Source organism: Taurulus bubalis, assembly GCF_910589615.1.
Source record: "Taurulus bubalis genome assembly, chromosome: 12".
Classification (NCBI taxonomy): domain Eukaryota; kingdom Metazoa; phylum Chordata; class Actinopteri; order Perciformes; family Cottidae; genus Taurulus; species Taurulus bubalis.
This window is the reverse complement of record NC_136600.1, coordinates 14,965,727-14,991,179: the sequence shown is the minus strand read 5'-3', so window position 1 is coordinate 14,991,179 and position 25,453 is coordinate 14,965,727. Positions and strand designations below refer to the sequence as shown.

Here is a 25,453-nt window from a genome sequence, read left to right as displayed (position 1 = left end):
ACCTGCAAGTCTGCAGCTGAACCTCATTGAAAACTTTGACCATTGAGCACAAGTCTCCATCTAGTGGCTTGTTGGACAAACACAAAACACTTGCGTTGATGTCATATTGGTCTAATACATGTAATGGAAAGGCTTTACATTATATCAAGAGGTTTTCAAAATAAAAAGCAGCCCTGTGTTTTGATAGAAACTGACTTCATGTCTGGATTCTCCGACTTTCCTGACACCTCACAGTAAAATATTTTATATAAAAGTGTTTGTTTACCATTTGTTCAACAGCATTTTCAAAAACACTGACGGAGTGAAAAAAATGTTGAAAAAGTGATTAGTAGAAAAAAAAATACAACTTAACATTCAAAACAGCCATATCCATGTAGCCCATCACACAAACAAACATAGGCAACTGCACCTCTGAGGCTCAAACGCTAACTGCCAAGTCTTGTAAATTGATGTTAATTGTGTTTGCAATCAACAAGCTTCTGCTGTATTCCTGCCAATTTATCAACTGCTGACGTAGCAATCAATGTTGGTGATATCTTGTGAAAGACCACAAAGGAATTGTGTGGTGCCTTTTTGTGATGACAAGGAGTAGCACGCCAAATTTAAAAAAAGAACATTTGAGATGTGAATGACTCCACCTCAGCCAGGTTGCAGTCCCTGATGTATCTGCTGGTAACCTGATAGTCAGCAGCTTTGAGAAATTGTTAGATGAGTAGTGAAGGGGTGGGTTTCTTGCCCGGCCAAGCTTCTTTGGCATACTTCTTTTTGCGTGGCTCGTTGTGTGTCTCTGGTAGGTAGGGGGCTGTGACAGGGGTGGGGTTGAGTGTGACGGGGGGCTGGGGAGCCTCTGGGGCCAGGTCCACCTCTGGCGCTGGATTGGGAAAGGGCAGAGGAAGCCCTCCCTGCATAGAAGCGCCTCCTGGAGCTCCTGTTGGCAGGTTCTCGTGACTGGTGGGAGGCAGGTCCCCATAGAGACCACCACCCAAGTTGTAGCTGTGGATGCGCTTCGAAGTCAGGTCATCCAGACCAAGAGTGTTGTGACCCTCTGATCTACGTTTCTGCGGCAGACATCAGACATGACAGTGTATTAACATCACCGGTGATACATATTCCAAGGCACACATCACTACCTTTGCAGGTTATATGTCTGACCCATTAGCTCACTAATGAGCACACTACTTTTGGTTGAAACAGATCAGAACCACTCATTCTGAGAATGCTGGTGTCATGCTCATCTAGTGAGCTACACATGTTATACGTTATTATTTTTGCTTAAATACAGCACTGGTAATGTGCGGTGTGTGTGTGTGAAAAAAACTAAAACAAAGCTTACCTTGATGGGGATGACAGCAGTCTGCACCATGTTTCTAAACCGTCCAACCGAGGGGTCTATATCCTCTGTAAGTCATTAAAATACAAGTGTTAAAAAGGATCAAGGAATCAGTTTCTTCCCTGAAAAAAAATAGCAGACATGCACATATCTTATCACATATGACATAGCTTGGTAATATATTTACAGCATGATGGGAGGCCTCTCCCCAAAACAACCTTCCATTCAAATTAATTCAAGAAATGACTTCCTGGTTCTAAAATCAGGGTTCATACAAATTTTGACTATTGGATTTCCATGACCAAACATTTTGTGAAATCTCGGTGTATACATGAAAAAGCGAGAACATTTATTTAAACTAACAAGAAGATTTCCAAAGCATACAGTATATCTTAAATGACAAATGAATGAGAGACAATAGTTTGAGTAAAAGAATAAACATTTATATGTATGCCTGCTTATATTTTGAGCGTCTTTCTTTTAAAAGCATATTAATTATTTCAAACTCAGCGTAAATGAACGTCATGAACATATAAATATGACAAATTTCCATGACTTTTCCAAGCTTTTGAGATTGTATTTTTTTCAAGGACTTTTCCAGGCCTGGAAATAACCATTTTAAAATACCATGACTTTTCCAGGTTTTCCATGACCATAAGAACCCTGTAAAATGTATATTCAGAGCATGAATATAGCTACAAACAAGTAGTGGAGTAATGTCTACCTGCGCAGAGAACGACAGCACTGTCCCTCTATGTGTGTTGTGATTTGAGCTTCTCCTTGAATTGGTGACGTAGGCGGGCTGCAGTGCATGCTTTTAGTAAAGGTTTATGCATGTGAGTGCACCCCACTAGTTTATGGCCGTCGTTCTGCACTGTGTTTATATGACGTGTACAGCTAATAACGCTGTCACAACCGACAGCGTAAGCGCAGAAGTGTAGCACCAACTCTCCGGTTCCCTCTCAGCCGAACACTGTTAGATCTGACCCTTTCGTTGAAGTTTGCACTGTTAGCTGCAACTCAACCATATTAATGTTGAGAGCAATAGAAATGCTCCAAACCTCGTACATTGCCTTTATTATTTTTATCGTCAGTAAATGACTTGGCTGAGGTCAAAACTAAAATCCTCTAAACTTCCTTCTCAGGTTACATGACGTAAAACCTTCACACAAGAATCTTAAAAGAATTTTAATGAAATGAGTTGTTTCAACACAAAGTTGTTGTTCAAGGTATGAGGGTTTCTTTGTGGTTACTTCAATACAGCCTCAGCTTTGATCCATACCTGGGTTGATGATGGAGTCGTCCTCATTGAAGGTAACCCTGGAGTTCCTCCGTTTCCTCTTCGGCCTCTGGATTTCCAAATTACCCTCCTCAATAGTCAGTAGGGAGATGCGCTTGTTGTGAGCTGTGTTGAACTCTGTCAAGTTCTGACAGGATGCAGACAGGCATTAATATCAAGATATTACTACTTTACAAGACAACAATATCTTAGCCTGAGCAAGGTAATAACAAGTAGCGTCATAAAACTAAGCAAAAATACACTATAGGCATAAACTGGTTATATTATCATTAGATATTTGCCAATGTTATGTTACATTTCAATTATAGAAAGTGCATTTTGCGTTAATACTACTCATACAATCAAAAACACAAAATGTTAGACTTCATAAAGCCAATAAGCAGTCTACCCTGTGGGCAAAACATTTGATAATTAACAGACATGGTGCAGTCATTTTCTTTCTCCTTTTGTGTAACTCATATTTGAGAGCACGAGAATATTGTTCTTATCAAGAAACCCAATGTACCTCCAGCTCTGTCTCTTCCTCTGGAAGCCCAAGCAGTCCTTTCAGCTCCTCATCCTCTCCCGTCTTACTGTCTCCTGTGCCGGTGGTGCCTTGGGTCTGGGGTTTCTCTCTGATGGTGTAGGTCCTTGTTGAGGCCCCAAAAGATACTGTCGAGTCTATGGGAACTTGCTGAGGCTTGTGTGCCTCCAGACGGATGTGTCCCAGGTAAGTGCCGTGGGCTAAAATGGTGAAAATCACACAAAGTGGTTTAAAAAACGGCAAGATAGGTAATTCATAGTTTTTAAAAGTTACATTATCGTGGAACTTAATCAAATGTGATTTAGTTCTGGTGGCAACCCATTTAATACAAAGCTATTTATTACTTTGTCTATAAAATGTCCAAAAATAAGAAAAAAGAAGAAGACGCCGCCAAAGGGAAATATTCAAATAGCTTTTTTTAGTTCAACAGTCCGAAGCAAAAACTATTACATTTACAGGTATTTAGGATACAAAGCTGGAAAACCCCACATTGACAAAGTTGGAACTTTATGTATTATCAAAATAGTTGACAATTCATTTGTGTCCAACAGTTAATCTCTCACATATTTCTTTGCCAGAAAAAGAATTATTTGCAGGTTAGTATTTCAGCACTGAGCATATGTATGTCCAACCTTTCCTGACACTGGTTCTAAATATAACATGAGTATACAAGTGTGATTGTGAATGATGTCTTACTGCTGTTGAGGTCGATGAGAAAAAGCCTTTTCAGGTGTTTGTGGTAGACCAAGGCAGCGTGTACACGTGAGCATGACTGGTGGTCGATGGTGAAGTCACACCAGTCCGGATTCCTTCCAAACAAGTAGTACTTCTTTTCATCTATGATCAGTTTCTAGGGGAAGAGACAGTCTTGGTTAATCAAGGTCTTTCAAACAACTGGTTCACTGGTACGTACAACTTCTTTGTGCCTCTGATCCATAACTTAACAGTGTTGCTTGTCACTGAAAAGCTTAAATCTCAGGGCGTAATCTACTCTTGCACCGTTTGAAGCCATGCAGCCAAAGAAAGTCCCAGTGTGCAAACACACCTGGGACAGAGTGGACCTGCAGGCTCGTATCTGGTGCGTTTACATCCCATAATATGATCCATTACATGCATTAACTTGAGTTCACAACAACAACGGGCTGATGGAAAGGCCACCGTGACCTCAGGTAAAACAGGTCGAGTTACCTCCATCAGCTTGTCTCCCTTCATCACGTCTAGATGAAGACCCTGAGGCGGCTTGCCTGCCCTGAAAGAAAACACTTGGTGAACGTTTTAAACATTTACAAAGTCCACAAGTCCCGGCATTTGTGCAACGTTGATCATGACAATAGAGCAATAGCCAAACAATGTTTCTCTTGGCATGCTTAAAGGTCCATTCATAATAAACGAGTGCTTGTGACGATGGACCTGTACGTTAGCTAGTCGTCTCATGGAAACGTTTGCAGCATTAGCGGTCGTCATCTATTGCAATGCTTTTAAAAGACTAAGACAAAAGGCAAATGCATGTTAAAAAACACACTATGCAACGACTGAGCCCCTTCTGCTGATAACAGGCACCCTTAAAATTAAATACGTGAAGCATCTTCTTTTAAAAACGACAGAAAGAACCTTACGCCATTTGTAAATTAAGACCAACGTGAACGAGTTAGCTTGCTAGCTGGCTTAGTTGCTAACGCTAGCAACAGTTACTACAAGCTTATCTCTGAGTACAATATCAATTATATGAATGAGTGAACGCTGCTTTGGCCATTTGCATCTGGTATTGCATTAGAAACAGACAGTTACAACATTAGCATGTGGATTTTCTCACCATGATGGACAATCAAAAGGAGGAGCACTTTCTTTGCTTATTTTAGTCGCCATCTTGCCTCATCTTCTCATAGCCGAAGTGCATGTTGGGTAAACGTCACTTTGGGTTCCTGGGAGTTGTTGTCTCCCAGTTCTAACACATTGCATCCAAAGTAGAACACCAAATAGATTTATTAATATGCACTTTGTCCACACAAATTATGCTGAACTTGGTTACAATTGTCACTGGGCTAACATCAACTGAGGGGAATTAAAGTGAACAAGAACAACTTTGAATTCCCTCAACAACCACTAGGGGTTCTCAGAGCCCAGATTTCCGTCTCAAAATAAATTATGCTGCAATAACATGTTTTTTCAAAATGTGTCAGATTCGTGTTGTTGTGGGGAGATAATGGTTTGAGGGTGAGGGGCTGCTTTTTCATGTCACGAGGTGGGAGGACGCCTAGTTTATTCTACAGGAAGTGAAGGTGTCATCCTTTTCCACCAGACAGGGCAGAATATTTAAGTAGTTTGACAGGGTACATTCCCTGCATGAAAGACATGGCAAGTGTCAGACTCAAAGAACCCTTTTCTTGCTCAGCTGGAATAAATGTGTCAGTCCTTCCTGTGTGTTTTGGCGTCAGTGCTGTGTAACAGAACTTTGTGTTTGGCCAAGTTGTCCATCTTGATATTCAAAAACTAGATTGTTTTTTTGGGGATGTTTTAGACCCTGAAACAATCTTTATCGAGAAGAACCACATTTGTCAATTTGAATGTGGAGTATGTAACTTTTTAGGAATATTATGTGTGCACATTAGCAGTTATCAAACACAGACACAAACACGAGCATGACATATTTCCTAATAAAGGTGTATATTTTAGTGTATCTTGTTCTATTTGCTTTGGTTATTAGCAAATAATGCTGAAATTAAATGAATAACAGAGTCTCACAGATAACAGATAACTCGGACATCTTATTTCACAACTTCACAAAAGAATATGTGATACCACTTGTCCTCTGCCTGTGAATGCAAGCACTGTGCAAACAGATCCAACTTCCTTATTCACTTTTGTGGTTTCTTTCTGAGAAAACAACCACCTCCCTTTGTGCTTCACTTGACATTTGCTGTTTGCCTTTACTTTTGATTGTAGCGCACTGAGGCAACAGTGATGGCAGGCATGACTGCTTTGCCACTTCAACAATGTATTGCTTCATTGGACAACTCTTGTCTGCCAAAAATTCTACAAGTTTGCTCTGGAGTGTATTTTCAAGGTAAGCATTTGATGGCTTTGTTCATTCAGAACCAAAACTGTGAGGTTAGATGAAGACGAAGATTAGTGATTATCTGAAGAGATTAGCTATTCTAACCTGTCTGGATTTCTGTTTTGTGTCTGGTTGTATCTATTGCATTTGTTTGTATCTATATATTATGCATGTTTTTTTTCTTTTCTCAACCCCAAATGAGACGTTATTGAGCTTTTGTTTTAGTTTAAAGAGTTATTGGTCATGAATGGTAATTGTATAAATGTCTTATTTGCTGAGAATTGCGTCAAGAAAGCATATTATTTATACCTGATATATCTGCTCATTACTGATTGTGTTATTTAGTCCCTCTTTGGTAAAATTCTCAATCTCCGTTTAAGGATCTGTCTATGAACTTTCTGGAAGTGAAGTGTGCTTTTCCACTGGGGATCTAATAAAGGTCATTGGCATTGAGCTCCTATCAGTTTGCTGTGAAGACATCGACAACAATGAGACGTTCGAGCTGCCTATCAACCACAAAGGTTGGTCTTCAGACAAGATTCTTGTGAGAACGGCTAGTTTGGCTTCATCGCTGCCCACTGACACTTGGTGCTGTTCCTCAGGTTTGTTCCAGGTTATTCCAGAGGAGATGCCATACGGTACACTCGAGGAGATGGTGAGCCTGAGGCCGGTGGGCCTGGAATCCTGCCTTCCCTTCACTTTCACCAGCCGTTCCAAGATTACCATTGGCGATTTCACACTGGGGGCCGAGAGAGCTTTGACGGTGCTCTCCATTGAGCGGCATGAGGGCGAGGAGGATCAGGTGCGCTGCCATGTTCGAGGACAACAGGAAGCCTTTGCGGATGTGTGTTTCCCACTTTCTTCCCAAGGGGAGTTCAGGGAATGTGAAAGTGAGGAGCGCTTCACTCTGCTGGAGATCATGTCCTCGCCGTACCTGCGCAGTCGAAAGTTTCGCTTCATGAACACCACCAAGAGTGAACGGCCTCTTGCCCTCAGCCCAGTATACCAGGTCCAGGCCGTCATGAACTGTGAGAATAACTTACTTTCATTTTTTATTTGAAAATAATTAAAGTTATCTGCATTTTGCAAACATAATAGTTATTATAATATTTTCACATTGTAAACCTGATCAAAATTGATTAACATTTTGTGTGTGTAAATTGCCCTTTCCATACCCATTTTTTCTGTGTTTTTTTTAAGTTGTTCTTGCCTGCTTATGTTCATGTGTCCTCCACTGCTACTGAGTGCTTTTTGTTGACTTTTTGTTTGTTCATATGTCGTAAAGGTGGCCGCCTTATTTGCCCCATCTTTTTTCTTCTTCCTTCTTCCTTCTTATACCCCCAAAAAAGTGTGCAGGCTAAGATCTTAAAAACCTAATGATGATCTCATTAATGAGTATCATTCATAGTTTTCCACTGTATACTTTTACTAGTTTTTTTGTAAAGGTTTTGAATATATCTTCCGTCACTGAAGAAACACACTGTACTTCATCAAGTTCCTCTACTACATTTTTTTGACATAATTCCTCTCATTTGTTTTTTACAGTGAGAAAAAACATCTTGAAGTTCCCCTCCAGCTTAGAAGTGGATGTGGTCGATGTCACAGAGATGTGCCTTGATGTGAATTTTGTGACCCCGTTCAGTCTGACGGAGGTTTTTTCCCAGCCGGAGGAATCCTTCCCTGTAGTAGCAGAGATACTGGAGGGCCCAGAACCCCGCTCTCTGTTCAGGTGCAGCTGGCTGCCCGAACTGAGCAAGAACAGCCACATCATTTTCCACAAGATAGGAACCTCTCCCTTGATTTTATTATCCAGCTTAAAGGGCCGAAAGACACAGCAGTACTTTCTGGTATCTAAGCAGTATGGTGGACGATTTCGGAGGCGGCCAAGAGAGTTTAATTCAGTGTACGAGCTATATGTCGCTTTCATGCAGGCACCGGGTCTGAAGGTGAGTGTAACAAGGAGCTGTGAGGAAGATGATGAGGAAGGCCTGCCTGCCCTCAGTGTGGGCGAACAGCTGGAGGTTGTTCGCTTCGAAACGATGGAGTTGCCTTGTGAAAGCAGCCTGGGACAGAAGCAGGTCGTCGAGGCTCTTTTGTGTCAGCGTCTCCAAGAGCCAGATGATGAGGATGATGATGACGACGACGACGACGACGACAAGGAGGAGGTCAAGCAGAAGGATGAGAAAGAGGAGATTCTTCTGCCTCTGTACATGCAGGGTCACTTTGTGGAAGTGGTAGCTGATAACAAGAAGTACAGACTCAAAGACTTGGGCAAGGAGTTTAGTTTGCCGCTGGATGTGAAAGTGGTGAGCCGGGACACCGAACTCGAGACTGATCCCCTGGTTGGGTTTACGTGTCTCAGAATAGAGGGGGCCATGTTAGAGCCCACCATCCAGGCAAGCTTTCTGCACAGGCCAGACCACTGTTTCGAGATCCCAACCCAGTGGCTCTCTATGTCCGTCTCTTTTACCCAGGAAGCCCTGCCGTGGCCCAGCAGTCAACCGCCTAAGTGCCATGTGGATCGGGTTACAGAGGTGACAGACACCTTCTTTTATGAATATCGCAGACAGGGAAATTCAGATGCAGCTCCTCCACCTCGACCACCAAAGAGAAATCTGTCATCTTCGAAGTCTTCCGAAAAATCATCAAAGAAGGCAGCCAAGTCCAAGCACAGACCAGACAAAAGAGTCCCAACCAAGGACTTAGCCAATTTGACTTTGAATAGCAAAAGAAGGCCCCCAGCTCCACCACCTCCAGTAAGTACTGCTTTTCATATGATAGTCATCTATGAGTGCTATTTAGAATCTATTGTGGTTGAGATGTAGTTTTTAACATCATGTTGCTATGTACAAAAAAACACAGCGTGACTTCTGTCTCAGATAGACGTGTTTTCTCACAATGTGACTTTCAGTAAATCTCAAGCCAGTCAGAAGCATGCCATGCAAATACATGATGCTTCCTCTTTTTGCTGTGGTAAATAAGTTGTGTGTGTAATGAAGCTGAATGTTTCGGACTTCCTCTAATTGGACAGGCTATCTTGGATGATCAACCTCCACCAGTTGTACCCCGAAAGCACGCAGCCGTCGAGATAAAAACAGGCAAGGCTGTGCCAAACAATTATGTGGAAAGGGAGGAGTCGATGAAACAAGGTGAATCTCTTACTGCAGACTCTTATCGCATAGATTACAGCCATACTGGAAACACTTAACGGACAATTCGGACATTATTTTATCATTTTTATTAAGACCAAAACCAACAGCGACATTACTAATGGGACACTGTGGTTTATATCAACTGTTACTCCATGGTGCATTCAATGGGGACTACTTTCGGAAACAGATTAACACACATTTTGATTATTATTATCATTTTTGGCACCAGGACAGTGAATGTGGAATTTACTCTAAATACACTTACGTGTTCATGTAGACTAAATGATGAAGTAAAACATAGAATGTATTTATTTTTAAATATTTATGGACAAATATAGAGATCTATGACAGAACCTTAACTAGGCTCTTCAATTCATCCTCATGCTGTTTGTAATATTGAATACTACTGATTGATTAACTGTACCCCTTCTTCTTTAGTGAAGCTGTGTGAGTTCGCAGAAGATGTGGACAGCGACCATGACTATGAAACTGTGGATGAGAGTTTTGCAGTAGTAGTGAAGAAAGCACAAGAGAATGTCATGTTTTACTAAAGTTTTGTGCAGCAGAAGATCACGTGGTGGGCCTAAATTAAGAATGACAAAGGAGAACGTCTTATTGCAGTTTTTAAGCTCTCTTATCTTGAATAATTGTTTTGTATTGTACCAATGTGGCATAGACTTACATTGTGAGACTTTACAGTCAGACCAAGCAACCTGTCCATGAAATCCTAAATATTATTGAAACTCATTGTGATTTAATTTCATTCTGAAAATAATCGGTTATATTAAGGTTAGATATTTCAGTTAAATATACAATTATTCAGCTTTTATCTGAACTGACTATTAATGGGTCGCCCTGTTGAGACACTTTATTTCGCAAATGTTTGCCAACACGAGTATTTCCGTTTACATTTTTTCATTATACTGTGCAATTCTTAGAGGTTTTTGTACATAGTCCTTCCTGGAACATCCGCAACACCTTCCAGTATAATATAGTCAGATCACAACACCTAAAACAACAGCCTTAAAAAAATGCATATTTATAAGCTTCACAGAGGTATTACATTTCATTGTACAGGCATTTGATGTATATGGAAACCTCCTTTAGTATAAACATATGCATTACAAACTCTAAACAGAAAATGCTCAAACCAGTTTGGGAGGCACGAGTCTTAATTAAATGTGCAGCTTCTCACAAACCTGGCCATGTAATAATGGTAATACAATAGCGGAAGCTCTCCCAGTTGTGACAGCCAACACATGATCTGAGAATACAAAAAGGTGCCACACATAGTATCAAATCCTATTTTTACTTGATGGTTTTGAGTCATTGCCAAAGAAATATAAAAAAAACAAATATTTTATGTACTTTTGTGTACTGTAAAAAACATTTTGTGTACTACTAGTCTGTAGTTTTAGTTGGTATTTAAGACATGTATCATCCCTAATAAAGTGGCTTCATAATCATCTCAGACCTTTGTGGTTTATTCAAATCTTATTCAAAGCTGTGAACCAGTGCGACCTTGTTGACAGATGTGTTGGTCTACATTTCTGCATCCTGCTCAAACTGAATTTGCCACGGTTGGACTTAATTTAGACAATCATCTCAAGTGTGACCCTAAAATACCAGATGCAAAGGTTTGTTGTGTCACAGCTATTTATACATGTAAATTATATATTTCTGTATTTACATGTTAATAAATGTACACAAATTGTTGTTTGTAATGCAAAATGGGGGTTGTAATCGTCTCAGGTTAAGGTTTAACACAACAAAGGTGAAAGGGCTTGAATATTTTCAAAGCCCACTGTACAGACATCATTATCATTATTATTAAAAGGGAGAAAAATATAACTTAAAGTGCATGTTTAAATTATGAAACAAAAGTACCTGGTAGGCGACCCAACTGCATTTTGTATAATCTTTTAATTTTGGAAAAAGTAAAGTTACATAGACAAAAATATATTGAGTACTGACGTTCCAAATCTTTAAAATTACAAAAAGCTTTACAATGGAGGTGGATAAACTGAACAACAGTATTAACTGCTAACAACGGCTACTTCAACAGCAACACCTTTGGGACTTGCAAAATAGCAGAAGCAACCTCAGGATGACAGGATGTGTACACGGAAAGATCACGTCGAACCTAAACCTTTCTTCACCGAACATCAACCACAGAAACTTCACAGAGAAGGATTCTCGGGATGTCCCTCAGGACAGAGAGGTTGTGATTTAGTTGATAGAGTTGAGTTCTAAAACCTATTGACAAGTATAGGATTAAACTCAAATAACTGGTGCTAAAGGAGTCTAATCATCGTTGTCTGTTGATTTGTAGTGATCTTCGTCGATGGTGGAAAAGATGTGACCTTCGTTGCTTAGGAATTCCACTGCTTGCCTGTTCAAACACAAAAAGGAGCCCATTTTATACAAACACAGTGCAAATCTTGAATTCACTATCAATGAGCCTCAGGGAGAAGTCAATGTTTGCAATATAGTAACTGACTCTACTATCCAAATTCACTAAAACACCACAATGTAAATGTTACTTCTCAGGTTATGCCATTACAATTTAAAGTGGAACTTTGCTTACTTTATGACATTCATATTCATGCCACCTAGTCTCTGCTTCAGTTCCTGAACGCTGATGCCCTTTTGATCTTGGGCGCCTCTTATCAAACTCAGTACCTTGTGAGATAAACGATGACATTAAAAACATGCAGACAGCATTAAACAGCAAATACAGAGGCGGCCGTAACATTTTTCTGAGTAAACTATTTTCATGTAATGAATTGCTATATTACAGAGGGACAGGAAGTATGAGAGACTGAACATTGTGTGGCGCAACTTCTTTCTCTGTGCGGAGGTAAAAAGGGAAGAAAAACAAAAGAGATTCGACATGTGCTTAGCTTTGTAAAAAACGAAACAACAAAACCCTGCAAATACAGAGGCATTGTAATTAATAAGTAATAATTACAAAATATCAATGCACACAGATGAAAATGTCCTTAGAAAATGGACTCACTGCCAGCCCGTTTTAACTCTGTCTTCTTCAAACTAAGTAAAAATGAGTTTGTTGTTTTTAAATGCCGCCGCCCCCCAAAAAAGAAGAGTTTAACTCATAAGTCTAACTTCTCTCCTTTTTGCATTGTTTAAACCGCTTTTAAAATCTGTTCAATTGCCACCTCTAAAGTCCATAAATGATCTTTAAACAGTCAAATGTTTAAAAGTAATGCATTCTAAAACTTAAAATCAATACATAATTTAGGCTCACCTGGTTCTGGTTTGCGCTTAACCCATTGTTAATCATGTCGTTAGCACCTGCATAGCTCCCTCCAGTGCTTTCCACGGCCGGTCGTGAAATAGGCGTGACGTCACTGCTCATTCCTCCTCCAGCACTCGACTGAAAGAGAAACAAAACTAAATTGGGTGAACTATTACTCGGTAACAGCACAAAGGACATCCCCAAAGATAGATGGAAGATAAATACTCAGAAATGGAAAATGAGCAAATGCCACTATTGGGAAACAGGCTGTTAAAAACAAATGTACTACACAACAGGCACTTTATATTCTCTAAGGTAACATGTTCGTGCTTTTCAGTTTCACATTGATGTGTGTTTTTACCAGCTCATCAGTATCTCTAGAGTGATGGGACGCTCATACCGATTTTCTCGATACTAACTTCAACAAAGCATCATAGACTGATAGCTAATCTGACTTCCTTACTTTGCGTGTGAAAAAAACAATACAGACTGCTGAAGTTTATGCTAAAGATGTTTCACCATGGTTTGAGGTTTGCTGAGCGCCAAGTGCGCTTGAACAACCTCCAGCATATGCGAGGTAATTTCATTCATGTCCTCCAGGGGCCTCACACCAAATGCCACGACAGATCTGTGGTTCTGAGAAAGACAAAGATTCACACCCTCAGTCAATTTAAAAAAACAGCCGAATTCACAGAGAAACCTACTTGCTTGAAAATAGAATAACATCGCAAGAACACAACTGCTTATGAAACAAGCCTATCAACCAAATGCCACATGGAAACATTGCTTCTCAATAGATCATAAAGCTGTGGTTCCTTTTTGTTTCTGGGTACTGTGGAGAGGATTTTTAGAACATGAAACTCACCTGAAAGGAGCGCAGATTGCCAGAGACTTTGACATATGTGCCTGGAGGCAGGACAGTGCTGTCCACACCAGGGTCCTAAACATACCAAAACAACAGCATGATAAAGACGCTCAAATTATTTAGTTTACCAAACAAACATATGCTTCAGGTTCTACCAGGAAATAAAACAATGTTCTGTTTTTACTTGTGGCAAAAAGTCAGATTTAGGGTTATACAATCTTACATTGTTAAATTGATGCTGGTATGACTGTCTCTGTCCTTGCTTAATTTATGTTTTTAAAGCATATATTATACATTTGACAAATGTGACCTCGTGGATGTTGGCTTGTCAACACTATTGTATCTGTAATGTTTTGTGTTTAATTCCTGCCAAAACTCCTTCAGGTTAATAATAGAGTGAAACTCATTCTTGACCAGAAATGGACACTTGTGATCCCTATTGTTAACTAACACTCACGCAAAAATAAAACCGGTTCTCTTTAAGTATAACATATAAATAACCTCAGTCAAAAAACAAATCAATATTGTGTCAAGTGTTTATACACTCACCTAAAGGATTATTAGGAACACCATACTAATACTGTGTTTGACCCCCTTTCGCCTTCAGAACTGCCTTAATTCTACGTGGCATTGATTCAACAAGGTGCTGAAAGCATTCTTTAGAAATGTTGGCCCATATTGATAGGATAGCATCTTGCAGTTGATGGAGATTTGTGGGATGCACATCCAGGGCACGTAGCTCCCGTTCCACCACATCCCAAAGATGCTCTATTGGGTTGAGATCTGGTGACTGTGGGGGCCATTTTAGTACAGTGAACTCATTGTCATGTTCAAGAAACCAATTAGAAATTATTCGAGCTTTGTGACATGGTGCATTATCCTGCTGGAAGTAGCCATCAGAGGATGGGTAAATGGTGGCCATAAAGGGATGGACATGGTCAGAAACAATGCTCAGGTAGGCCGTGGCATTTAAACGATGCCCAATTGGCACTAAGGGGCCTAAAGTGTGCCAAGAAAACATCCCCCACACCATTACAGCACCACACCAGCCTGCACAGTGGTAACAAGGCATGATGGATCCATGTTCTCATTCTGTTTACGCCAAATTCTGACTCTACCATCTGAATGTCTCAACAGAAACCGAGACTCATCAGACCAGGCAACATTTTTCCAGTCTTCAACTGTCCAATTTTGGTGAGCTCTTGCAAATTGTAGCCTCTTTTTCCTATTTGTAGTGGAGATGAGTGGTACCCGGTGGGGTCTTCTGCTGTTGTAGCCCATCCGCCTCAAGGTTGTGCGTGTTGTGGCTTCACAAATGCTTTGCTGCATACCTCGGTTGTAACGAGTGGTTATTTCAGTCAAAGTTGCTCTTCTATCAGCTTGAATCAGTCGGCCCATGCTCCTCTGACCGCTAGCATCAACAAGGCATTTTCGCCCACAGGACCGCCGCATACTGGATGTTTTTCCCTTTTCACACCATTCTTTGTAAACCCTAGAAATGGTTGTGCGTGAAAATCCCAGTAACTGAGCAGATTGTGAAATACTCAGACCGGCTCGTCTGGCACCAACAACCATGCCACGCTCAAAATTGCTTAAATCACCTTTCTTTCCCATTCTGACATTCAGTTTGGAGTTCAGGAGATTGTCTTGACCAGGACCACACCCCTAAATGCATTGAAGCAACTGCCATGTGATTGGTTGATTAGATAATTGCATTAATGAGAAATTGAACAGGTGTTCCTAATAATCCTTTAGGTGAGTGTATTTGACAGACAAATGATTCATACTTCCATCACAAGGGCTTGAGATTGAATACAACAGCAGCATTACTTAAATGGTTTGTGTAAGGATAAAAGCCGTCACTGACCTCTGTGTCTACCCACTGCTTCACATCCATCGGAGCGCCGGTCATGTCGTCAACCTTGTACTGGATGTTAGTCATGGATTTGTCTATGCTCCTGATGATACCCACAATGGTAACCTAAAACACAGAATATGAACCGTCATCCAATAGTGAGATCAAAAATAGTTGTCAAAAGCTCAATCGAATTTAAATGTATTGTAATTTAAGTGTTGCTGATTCTGCATACCATTTTAATCAACTAATTGTTTCAGTTGATTGGACAAAAAAAAATAATTAAAAGACATTTAAAAGATCTCAGAGAAATTGTCAAACATTTTCCACTATTTTCTGACATTTTATTATTTCATGCCCACCATTAGAAACCAAAGAGTTGAATAACAGATAAGAAATAATTATAATACTAATTGATTTCAATGCAATTGCACAACGAGGCACCTGTTGTCATGTTCTACCAGGTAAGTAATTTTACCTGGGCTACTTCCACATCTCCTACTCTGAAGGCCTCATCAGCCTGGGAGGCAGACATCAGCTGAGACACTGTGCAGGGGATTATCTGTGATGCACGGGTTCTCTGCAAAACAAACACACACAGACAGTCTTTCCATCAGTGCACAAACATATGTGAACAAATGTGGATGTAGGAAAGCAGGGTTTGATAACCCAAACTAATCTATTCGAAATATGAACGTGCAATTTAAGGGATGATGTTTTGATTAATGCTCAGTACAATTGTGTTGCTCTCTGTTTCATGTTTGCAGTGCATTATAAATAAAGTGTGGTGTAACGTTAGACTTCAGTGACGCTACGAACCGCTTTCTTCTCCCCTCCCTGGGATAGGGCAGGAGACGCAAAGCCCCCTGGAGACTGAGTGTAGCCTCCGACAGTACTCGACTCATTATATCCTCCTGAAAAAGAAGGGGACAAAAGTTAGACAGCTGAGATAAATGGCCGCTTGATCTTCCAAATTAAAACAGACGTTTTCACCAAGTGGCGTCACCTTCAAGACACAACAACAACAAAGAAGAAAGTTAACGTTAGCTAAGTTAGCGTGAAGTAACGGTTCGTCAACCTAACGTTAGACAACGTCAACGAGCTGACCTGACCATTTTGTGAACACACTAGTGTGGTCATTAAACTCACCCTGGTTCCACATGCTGGTTCCTTGTAATTTAGCTAATAAAGTCAGACGTTAATGTTATTGACAGTGTGGCGCAGGTACAACAGACACGCTGTTAGACTTCCTTGTAGTCAGTCCCGCGCGCCAAACTCAATATACAGCGCATGCGCGTAGCAAAAGTCCCGCGAACCCACGGTTGCAAAAGGATATTGTAACCCTGAGTTTGACTGGTCAGACAGTTGCTCTTACATTTGCGTGCGTCCGTGTGTGTGGGTGTACAAATACAGTCTTTGTAGCTGCTCCAACTCTCAACAATGGCTCTAAGCTTGTTGGAGCGGTAAACAGCCCCGAAGAAAGGAGTGCCTGAAAGACCATGCTCGGGGCTAATCGTGAAGCATTTCACTACTTGTGCAAGGCTGTGCTGCCTTCAAGTTCTGTTGGACATATTGTTTTTACTACTAAGAGGTTATTGCTGCAACCGTGGCAGTTTCTGTGTGATACGAACGCAGTTTCTCAATTACATGATAATATACATTTCTCAGTTAGGAATTGTTAGGCGTCCTATCATGTATATAAAATAAGGATAGGCAATATTTCATAAAACTTTAACAATTCCGAAATTCTAAAATGTCTTAATATTTATATTTTAAATCAGTGATTGTCAACCACTGTGCCGCGGCACACCAGTGTGCCGTGACAGATCGTCAGGTGTGCCGTGAGAAAATTTCCAATTTCACTTAATTGGTCCAAAAAAATATTATTTAGCTGCCGCAAATAATTTTCCATTGTTGAGCGTCTGAGCCTGCAATATAGTGGCTGGCCTAGTAGTTTCCTATAGAACAGGTCTGCACCTTGTTCTGCTATTAAACAAACTAAACGGCCGTATGTTATTGATCGTACACGACAGCTTGTAATTTCTGGGTCGCGTCTACAACTCTTTCCGCCCCGATGCGATGCACACAGGAGAGCACACAGTGGACAGAGAGAGCGGCGAAAAATATGTCGCGTGCTTTTCACAATGGGATATGCTGCTTTAAGCTATCACTATTTTAAGCTATGAGCTCTCATGTTTAAAGCCCAACAGTTAAGGTATTTGTAGGTCAAGACAAACATCCAACAGGCTGCAGCCTGGCGCTCCATCAATGACGTTTCTGACGTTTCTGAGGCTCTGGAAATATTCTTCCAAAAGCCCGAAAAACACACTCCAGTGACAAAGCCTGCTCACTTTGTGGTCATCATTCAAATAAATGAACACTATGTTTCCTTTAAGTCAGTATTTATCAAACTGGGGCGTATTACAGGTGGGGCGCAAGAGGAAATGCTGATTTTACCGTACGCCGTTAATGGGTCACATGCGCATGTACGACTCGCCGATTCTTGTCATTTCGCCAAAAGCCGATCTTTATGAGATCTCCGTGAGGTTGTCTTTTCTGCTGTTGCGTCGCTCAACATGGAGCATGAATTGAGAACGGCTGTATCAAATCTACCTCGTTTTAAAAAGAGTTGTATAGGAAAGCAGCTCACTGCAGCCACTATTAATGATACAACGTTATGCTCACACATCTGCACTCATTCTGTTTTGCAAAAAAATAGCTTGTTGTTTTCCACAATAAGCTATTTAGTTGTAACTAAATATTAGTTATTTTTTGCACGGATATAACTTTATGACAGGTGTGGCCTTGGGCTATTAGGGGCGAGTTGATAATCTTAGTTTTAAATGTTAAATTGAAACAATGAATGGGACAAATATAATCTTTTCCAGAGAACTCAGTAACGGACCACCTCCAGGCCAAAGACGCGTCATGCTGTATCTTATCTCCCTTTGCCCTTTATAGACTTACCTCTCAGACGTGGACTTGACATTTGTTGGACTTCTGATTTCTTCAACGAATTTAACATGTCCACTCTAAGGCTGCTCATATCTTGTCTGCTTTTTAAAGAGGTTGTTGCACTTTCAGGTAAGTTATATTGTTGTGTATCAAAATGTTTCTGGAAAATCTCCTATCATCGGAACAACTTCATGTGCGCAATTACGCATCGTTTTAATCCAGGAAACTTCTGGCACATCACGGATCAGCATTGGGACCCAACATACAAACTGACCGATGATCCTACACGTGTGTGCGCATCAAGTGGCAAACGACCCGCGGCCAATGCGGGGAAGTTTGGAGACTATGCTTGTGATTCACCGTGGACCCTTATAAACTCCTCTGTGTATGCCATGAAGGATATTCTACCTGACCCGGACTTCATCGTATGGACAGGGTATGTATCAACTTTAGGTGGATTGTAAAAATGTTTACGAATCTTGCTAGCTTGTTGAGTCCCAAGTCCATAGAGAGAAATGCTTGTGCAGCTCAATAATATTTTTAACGAGGTATCATGCATGACAGAATTGATCCACTGAAAAAATGTTGCCATGTCTCCATTGCAAATGATATTCCGACTCTACTTTTTGTTCACCCTCTCCAACTGTGGGGGGCTCAAAAAAAATATAATTTCCTACACTTTAAACCTTAAACTATTTACTATATATTATATTGTATACTATATATATACTATATTTTTTTGCTGCTCAGAGATGACACACCACATGTACCCAACGAGGATCTGGGAGAAGAAGCAGTGCTCCACATTATCAGCAACCTTACCCACATTATAAAGCAGGTGTTTCCAAGTAAGTGTGAGGCCAAGATGTGAGTCTCATATGAGACATGAGAGCCTATTTGAATGAGAAAATATCGTGAATCAACATTTACAGTGACGTTGTAGGATGGATGAACTCATATTATTTTTACATTACTGCCTTTCTTAGACACTAAAGTGTATCCTGCCCTTGGCAACCATGACTACCATCCCAAGAGCCAGCTTCCTGCAGGCCCAAACTACATCTATAATCAGACAGCTGAATTGTGGCAGGACTGGTTGGATCCAGAGTCCAGAGGAACATTTAAAAAAGGTTGAGTCTCTTGTGATACTTTGAGATGAATACTTTTGATATTAACACAATTTATTCTCTAAGAATCAATACATTATTTTATGGCACATATTATACATAAGGCACACGTCCAATTGTGTTTCCACAATATTTTTCTTCACATAGGTGGATATTACACAGAGAAGCTGCTGAACCGAACAGGTTTCAGGATGCTGGCCCTTAACACTAATCTCTACTATGACCAGAACAAGCTGACCCAGGACATGGATGACCCAGCGGGCCAGTTTAGCTGGGCGGACCAGGTTCTTACAGAGGCCGCCATCAACAAAGAAAAGGCAAATCATGAATTTTCATTTTAAAGTTATTTTTTAATTTCTGCATACAGTAGAGGGCAATAAAACATTCAGTGAGTAATGAATAACTCATTAATCTTTTAATGCTGGTTACCACGTCCCCTATTTGAACATTCCTCTCATGAAGAAAAGGTAAACTTTCAAAAGCAGACGCTTCCTGAATCTGAGGCGGGACCAGTCCTCTTAAATTTCTCTCAATTTACCTCCAAAACATGAGCACATTGAAATAGTGGAACTCCCTCTTACTTGAATGAAAAAAGATAATTTTTGCTAACTCTACACTAATTTCTCTTCAAGGTGTACGTCATTGGCCACGTTCCCCCAGGTTTCTTCGAGAAGAAGAGAAGCAAGCCATGGTTTACGCCTAAATTCAACAAGCTATACTTGGACTTAATTCAGAAGCATCATTCAGTGATACTTGGACAGTTCTTTGGCCATCATCATACCGATAGCTTCCGGATGTTTTATAACTCAGAGGGTAAGTTCTCACTGTTAGAACACCATTGCTACTTCTAATGCTTTCTCCTGTTCTATATGTGCATTTGCAAGTGGTGATTGGTTGGTATTGAAATTATTTAGTTGTTTTCTTTCTTCACTGTTATGCAAAGTGACTCTCGCCTAGTGTCCAGATGTTACTTTTGACCTTTAGGACCACAATACTGTGTTAATCAGAAGTAATACCGGTTTGAACAGGCTCTCCTATCAGTACGATGTTCCTCAGCCCGGGCCTCACGCCGTGGAAAACAACACTTCCTGGAGTCGAGGATGGAGCAAACAACCCTGGGATTCGTGTTTTTGAATATGATACCCAAACGCTCCTGGTCAAAGTAAGTTAAGGCCAGTCTGTGTAATTTACCTCCACATACTTAACTGCAATACGCAGCCTCAACAAAACAAAACAAAAAAACCTAACACTTTTATGGTTTCGTTTCTGCTTCTTAAACCACGTTTGAACAAACTCAGGATGTGGTGACTTATTATCTGAACCTGACACACGCTAACGCAGCCCGCGGACGCTGGGAGAAGGAGTACCGCCTCACAGAGAGCTTCAGACTCCCCGACGCCTCCCCATCCTCCATGCATCAGGCTCTCGAGCGCATGGCTAATGACCGCTGCTACCTGCAAAAGTACTACGAGTTCAACTCAGTCAGCTATGACCTGACAGAGTGTAACGGAGACTGCCGTGTTGACCACGTGTGCGCAGCCAGAGAGGTAGACTTTGACAGGTATGAACACTGTCTGGAAAAGGAAGCGGCGGCTGCCATTTATGGTGGTTTGCTGACGGTCCTTTCTGTGGCTGTGAGTCTGGTGATGGCCAATCGGTAATGATGATCAGTCTGTCAAAGATGATTTTTTTTTTTAAATATATATATTATTTTACGCGGGGAGTCACTGGATCGGAAACCGATCCAATGACCAAAAATGGAAACTCAAGATCAAGATTATTGCTGTCATGTAAATATTTAACATCATAGGATGACGTTTTTAAATCATATGACATCTATAATTTGAGTCATGCATGAGAACTTGAGCAGAGTAAAAAACAACCTTTGGCTTCAGCAATCTCTGGTGTCGCTTCTTGAGCTTGGTTTATTGGTGCTGGTTGAATGCTACATTTCCAGTCAATAGAACAACACTATGTGGTGTTTAAGTGGCTCAAGTAGATAATAGTTCACATGTGATGTTCTGGATCAAATCCAGACTTTTTTCAAATGTTTCTTTGTCACCAAGCTTTCCTGTCAAACTCTACTGCTTCTATTTAATAAAACTAGAAATGGCTCAAACAGTTGTTTATTGGTTGAACGTTTTCTTAGCAGCAAGAATCAATGCACCAGTATATATTATATATTGACCATATTAGTATTATCACAACAGTAAATCTGTTGATTAAGATCAATTGCACTTACTCATGCCCATATAACTTAGAAACAGATTAACCTGTTACTAAACATATCAGATAACGCTTCATTATCTGAGTTCTATATAGCTTCCTGTTATTCCACATCACTATATAAAGATGTCATTACTTTTTAATTACCGTCAGTAAATTTAAAAGGATTTTTAAATGTCATAAAATGACAGATGCTGGACTTTAGGCCTGCTGTGAAGACACATTTATTGAGTATGTGCTTGATTAGTGTATTTGATTGACATGTTGACAATATAGTGGCCGTCCCTGGGGTCAAGAACGAGTCCGTTCACATGACAAAGACCTGTTTAGCTGAGGTGAAAGGCTGCATAGCCGTGCCCAGAGCTTTGCTGTAGTCTTGGAGGCCCACCTCAGTGCAGGCCGGCGCCGTCAGCTTTCCCTGCTGAATGAGGTGGCACAGTTCATCCAGCATGGCTCTGAAAGCCTTTTCATCTATGGAGAGAGTGTCACTTCTCATTAAATTAATTTCAAGAGACTTATTTGATGAAAGATGGAACTTCCCGCTGACCCACCGCTCGAGTGATCTCTCTTCCACTGTGTGACCCAAAATCCCCGAACCTTCACATCCTTGAAAATAAGAGCGCTCTAGAGAGAACAAGTTTAGTCAGCGTACTGAGAGAAACATGTGTCTGTGCAGTGGAATGTAATGTTTAATCTAGGAGGGAGTGGGAGGTTTCATCTTACCACAGGAACAGTAACTGGCTTTTTGGCCATCCCTCCATACGTGACCATAGATCCTCCATACCTGGAATACATGGGAATTATTGCATTTTACAATCCAATTTTCTCATCAGTGTAAATTATTATCACAGATGATTCAGCATCCTCACTGTAGATGACGGAGCAGCTCTGTTGCGCTCTTGCCTCCGACTCCATTCAGTGCCAGTTTAGGCTTTGGACAGGTCTTTTTCAAAGAAAAAGAGAACCAAATATTTAAATTACCACTGTTTATTTATTACATATCTACATGTGTTATTATATCTTTGAAGTCTTCGGACCTTGAACAGTTCCTTCATCTCCGGTCGCCTCAGCGCCTCTTCTTTGATTACATGAGTTCCTCCTATGGCCTTTAGCCTATCACTGAGCTGTGTGAACTCTGGCCTTTAAAACGGAAGAAACAATGAAGAAGTTCATGACAGTCGTAAATTTGAGCACACAAAAAACTCTGTTACCCTTGGACAAAAGACCTCAGTATCTCACAGTCAGGTGGATGGATTACCTGGGCCAGTGATTAGGGCTGAAAAGTTGAGTCTTCTGAAAACACTTAATATACTTGAGTTCACCTGTCTCTGACTACGTTGACGGTGCTTATTCCCCTTGCAGCAGCAATCTGTATTACAGACTGCCCAACTCCACTGTTGGCTGCATTCTGGATCACAGAATCACCTGCAAGGACCGTAGATGGAGTGAAACTGTCACATGATGGCTTAAAGTACTGCACAGCATGTCATGTTTTTAGAGATAACTGAGGCAGGAATACTCCATCCTCAAGTCTCCATTTAGATTTGTATTTTATCAGCACATGAAATGGGCGTTGTTGTTCATGCTGTTGCAAGTTCATGCTGCAAAGCCCATAAACCTGACCAAGGCAGTGGCTTTGATTTCCACATGTGCTTTAGTACTTTATTACTGGGAGTTACTACAACAAGGAAGTTATTGGTTTTATTAACCAAGCTGGTTGCAAAGAAAAAAGAAAAAAAAGCCACTTAACCAATGTTTCTTTTTGGAAGTGGAACCTTAGTAAAATAAAGGGAGTCCTTTTATGTCTACCCCCGTATTTCAGTGGCTTGTGGTTCTATAAAAAAAGACAATAATGTTATGACTAAGTGCGTGGAAATGATTACCTGGCTTGAGATCTTCAAAGTCAGAGAGCATCCTGAAGGCAGTGCAGGGATTCACCCCCAGTGTGGCGGCAGACAACAGAGGAATGTCATTCGGCAGCGAGATGACATCGTCCTCTGCTAGCACTGCCACTGTCCTCCAGGTTCCTGCTCACACAAAGACAGAAAAAACTCTTAGGCGAGTGACATGGAAGAGTCCCTGAGGACTCTTCCATGTCATACAAGCGTCTGCATGTTTTTACCTAAACCAGCATCTTTTGGAATGACCCAGTCTCCTGTTTTGAGGGACGTCACCTGGCTGCCAACTTCTACGATCTGGGCCACTCCCTCATTACCCCCAACAGCTGGGAGGTCAGGCAAGATAGCATAAGTACCTGGTGAAAAAAAAAAAAGTAAGATAAACAATTTATCTTTAATCCTTATCAAAATAAATACTATGTTGGGTTTCTTGGCTATCTTGTTCCTTCGGTGGAGCTGCTTCTAAATTAAGCTACTGTGCTGCTGTTTGTTGCGGAGGTAACCAACAAACCACGCACCTTGAATCATGTTGATGTCAGATGGGTTCATTGGAGCTGCCAGCATTTTAACCAGGACATCCTTTTCCCCTAAGGGGGGCAGGACTACTTCTTCCAACCTGACAACCAAAAACATTGAAGTTTACAAAAGCATGTATAGTCCATTTTTGGGGGGTTTGGTAACAACATTCTAATGTATGAAACACAGCATATCAGGCTTAGTCACATAGCGTGACTTTGTCCAAATATATTCATTGGAGGTCCCTGGTGTTGAATACTGGAAAGTAAAAACTGATCATTTTAATCCTAAAAAAAAAGACAAGAGCATTATTTGTTATAAAACATTTTTAAACAGGCTTAGACACCTCAAAACAACAGACAAATTAGACAAATTAATAACCAACAGCTATGAAAATACATTATTTGTTGAAGCCATTTCTTTTGTCTGTTACTGTAAATGGATTAGCATTGTTTTTTAGACTGTTGATTGGACAAAACAAACAATTGGGTATGATCATTTGGGCTGTAGGAATGCCTGATGGTGATTTCCCCCTCTTCTTCTGACATTTCCAAAAATCTAATTAAAAAAATGACAATGACTTGAGCCATAATGACTGTAATTGCTAGTTGAAGCCTTAATCCACATTCTATTTAGGGATAGTATCACAACCAGTGTGGCCACTGGGCGAAGTGGTTGTTGTACCCTCCGACGTAAGGGGGCAGTAATGAGCCTGGTACGGTTTGGTAAACTATAATACGGTGAAGAAGAAGTCGCACTTACTTGGACAAGCGACAAAAAGGTAAGATTTATACCTTATCAAAAGTGTTTTTGAATTTTATTTTTCGATTTTACAACATAAAAGATCAATATAATGAAGACTAGCATGTTACTTTGCCAAATGCACTTCTGGTTAACCGCTCAACCTCCGTCAAAGAGCACATGAACTGCAGCTAATGTCACTGTAATGGGGTTTGCACGAAGCAACGACAAGTGTAGAAAAGGAAAGAAAATGCAGGCTTACTGGACGACGTGAGAAGGGTCTCCGTGCTTCCTGAACAGGAGAGCCTTGCTCGTGTGTGCTGCAGGTCCAGCTGAATGACTGAAGAGAGACACGTTAGCTTTTCCCCAGTGCCTTGGCCATTGTACAAGAGCAGCAGCGTAGCTTCTCCTGCAGGCTGTCCGGCTTCTTAAACAGATCGGCAGCCACATCGCGACCCGGGTGTCAACTTTCAATTATGAAAATAACGTCACTACTCAATGCTGTGTGTCATTTAAACTGTGCTTGTTACTGGCATCCCTGTTACTGTACGGCCATATTGGATTTGAGGTTGTCATTGAAAGAATTATAAACACAGAAAAGCGCCACTGGTGGATACACGCGGTACTTCACTTCTTATAGTTGTGACATGG

The 25,453-nt window shown here is 40.8% G+C and overlaps 5 protein-coding genes across 5 annotated transcripts; 2 read left to right on the top strand and 3 right to left on the bottom strand.

Annotated features, from left to right (window-relative positions):
- Positions 1 to 535: 535 nt before the first annotated feature.
- ppp1r8b (protein phosphatase 1, regulatory subunit 8b) lies at positions 536 to 5,019 on the bottom strand (the record flags this gene model as incomplete). The annotated part of the gene is made up of 7 exons (XM_079227004.1): positions 536 to 1,058; positions 1,334 to 1,398; positions 2,613 to 2,757; positions 3,136 to 3,353; positions 3,850 to 4,003; positions 4,342 to 4,402; positions 4,967 to 5,019. 7 exons carry the CDS (start codon positions 5,017 to 5,019, stop codon positions 705 to 707), a joined length of 1,050 nt encoding a protein of 349 aa, XP_079083130.1. The 3' UTR covers positions 536 to 704.
- Positions 5,020 to 6,105: 1,086 nt separating this feature from the next.
- Positions 6,106 to 10,806, top strand: themis2 (thymocyte selection associated family member 2). Its single transcript, XM_079227620.1, has 6 exons — positions 6,106 to 6,217; positions 6,589 to 6,729; positions 6,811 to 7,236; positions 7,754 to 8,964; positions 9,240 to 9,357; positions 9,799 to 10,806. The coding sequence occupies exons 1-6, from the start codon at positions 6,115 to 6,117 to the stop codon at positions 9,909 to 9,911; spliced, it is 2,112 nt and encodes a 703-aa protein (XP_079083746.1). The 5' UTR covers positions 6,106 to 6,114; the 3' UTR covers positions 9,912 to 10,806.
- A 479-nt stretch (positions 10,807 to 11,285) lies between these two features.
- On the bottom strand, positions 11,286 to 16,599 carry rpa2 (replication protein A2). Its single transcript, XM_079227515.1, has 9 exons — positions 16,489 to 16,599; positions 16,159 to 16,253; positions 15,818 to 15,919; positions 15,352 to 15,465; positions 13,485 to 13,559; positions 13,139 to 13,255; positions 12,629 to 12,757; positions 11,948 to 12,042; positions 11,286 to 11,752 (listed from the first exon to the last, which is right to left on the bottom strand). The coding sequence occupies exons 1-9, from the start codon at positions 16,499 to 16,501 to the stop codon at positions 11,665 to 11,667; spliced, it is 828 nt and encodes a 275-aa protein (XP_079083641.1). The 5' UTR covers positions 16,502 to 16,599; the 3' UTR covers positions 11,286 to 11,664.
- Positions 16,600 to 18,362: 1,763 nt separating this feature from the next.
- On the top strand, positions 18,363 to 21,151 carry smpdl3b (sphingomyelin phosphodiesterase acid like 3B; the record flags this gene model as incomplete). Its single annotated transcript, XM_079227134.1, has 8 exons — positions 18,363 to 18,423; positions 18,517 to 18,730; positions 19,045 to 19,142; positions 19,281 to 19,424; positions 19,569 to 19,738; positions 20,054 to 20,234; positions 20,450 to 20,583; positions 20,720 to 21,151. The coding sequence occupies 8 exons, from the start codon at positions 18,363 to 18,365 to the stop codon at positions 21,080 to 21,082; spliced, it is 1,365 nt and encodes a 454-aa protein (XP_079083260.1). The 3' UTR covers positions 21,083 to 21,151.
- A 333-nt stretch (positions 21,152 to 21,484) lies between these two features.
- mecr (mitochondrial trans-2-enoyl-CoA reductase) lies at positions 21,485 to 24,142 on the bottom strand. The gene is made up of 9 exons (XM_079227233.1): positions 24,064 to 24,142; positions 23,770 to 23,901; positions 23,531 to 23,674; positions 22,970 to 23,072; positions 22,685 to 22,787; positions 22,517 to 22,590; positions 22,371 to 22,431; positions 22,199 to 22,271; positions 21,485 to 22,118 (listed from the first exon to the last, which is right to left on the bottom strand). The coding sequence occupies exons 1-9, from the start codon at positions 24,107 to 24,109 to the stop codon at positions 21,955 to 21,957; spliced, it is 900 nt and encodes a 299-aa protein (XP_079083359.1). The 5' UTR covers positions 24,110 to 24,142; the 3' UTR covers positions 21,485 to 21,954.
- Positions 24,143 to 25,453: the final 1,311 nt, after the last annotated feature.

Coding starts and splice junctions, on each gene's coding strand:
- themis2 (XM_079227620.1), top strand. CDS start 6,115: ATGGCAGGCATGACTGCTTTGCCACTTCAACAATGTATTGCTTCATTG. Junction 6,218..6,588: donor CTCTGGAGTGTATTTTCAAG/GTAAGCATTTGA, acceptor TCTCCGTTTAAG/GATCTGTCTATGAACTTTCT. Junction 6,730..6,810: donor GCTGCCTATCAACCACAAAG/GTTGGTCTTCAG, acceptor GCTGTTCCTCAG/GTTTGTTCCAGGTTATTCCA.
- rpa2 (XM_079227515.1), bottom strand. Junction 13,560..15,351: donor AGCAGTGGGTAGACACAGAG/GTCAGTGACGGC, acceptor TGGTATGTTTAG/GACCCTGGTGTGGACAGCAC. Junction 13,256..13,484: donor GCAATCTGCGCTCCTTTCAG/GTGAGTTTCATG, acceptor TGTCTTTCTCAG/AACCACAGATCTGTCGTGGC.
- mecr (XM_079227233.1), bottom strand. CDS start 24,109: ATGCTGGCAGCTCCAATGAACCCATCTGACATCAACATGATTCAAG. Junction 23,902..24,063: donor TGACATCAACATGATTCAAG/GTGCGTGGTTTG, acceptor TTTTTTCACCAG/GTACTTATGCTATCTTGCCT. Junction 22,432..22,516: donor GAGCTGCTCCGTCATCTACA/GTGAGGATGCTG, acceptor CATGTATTCCAG/GTATGGAGGATCTATGGTCA.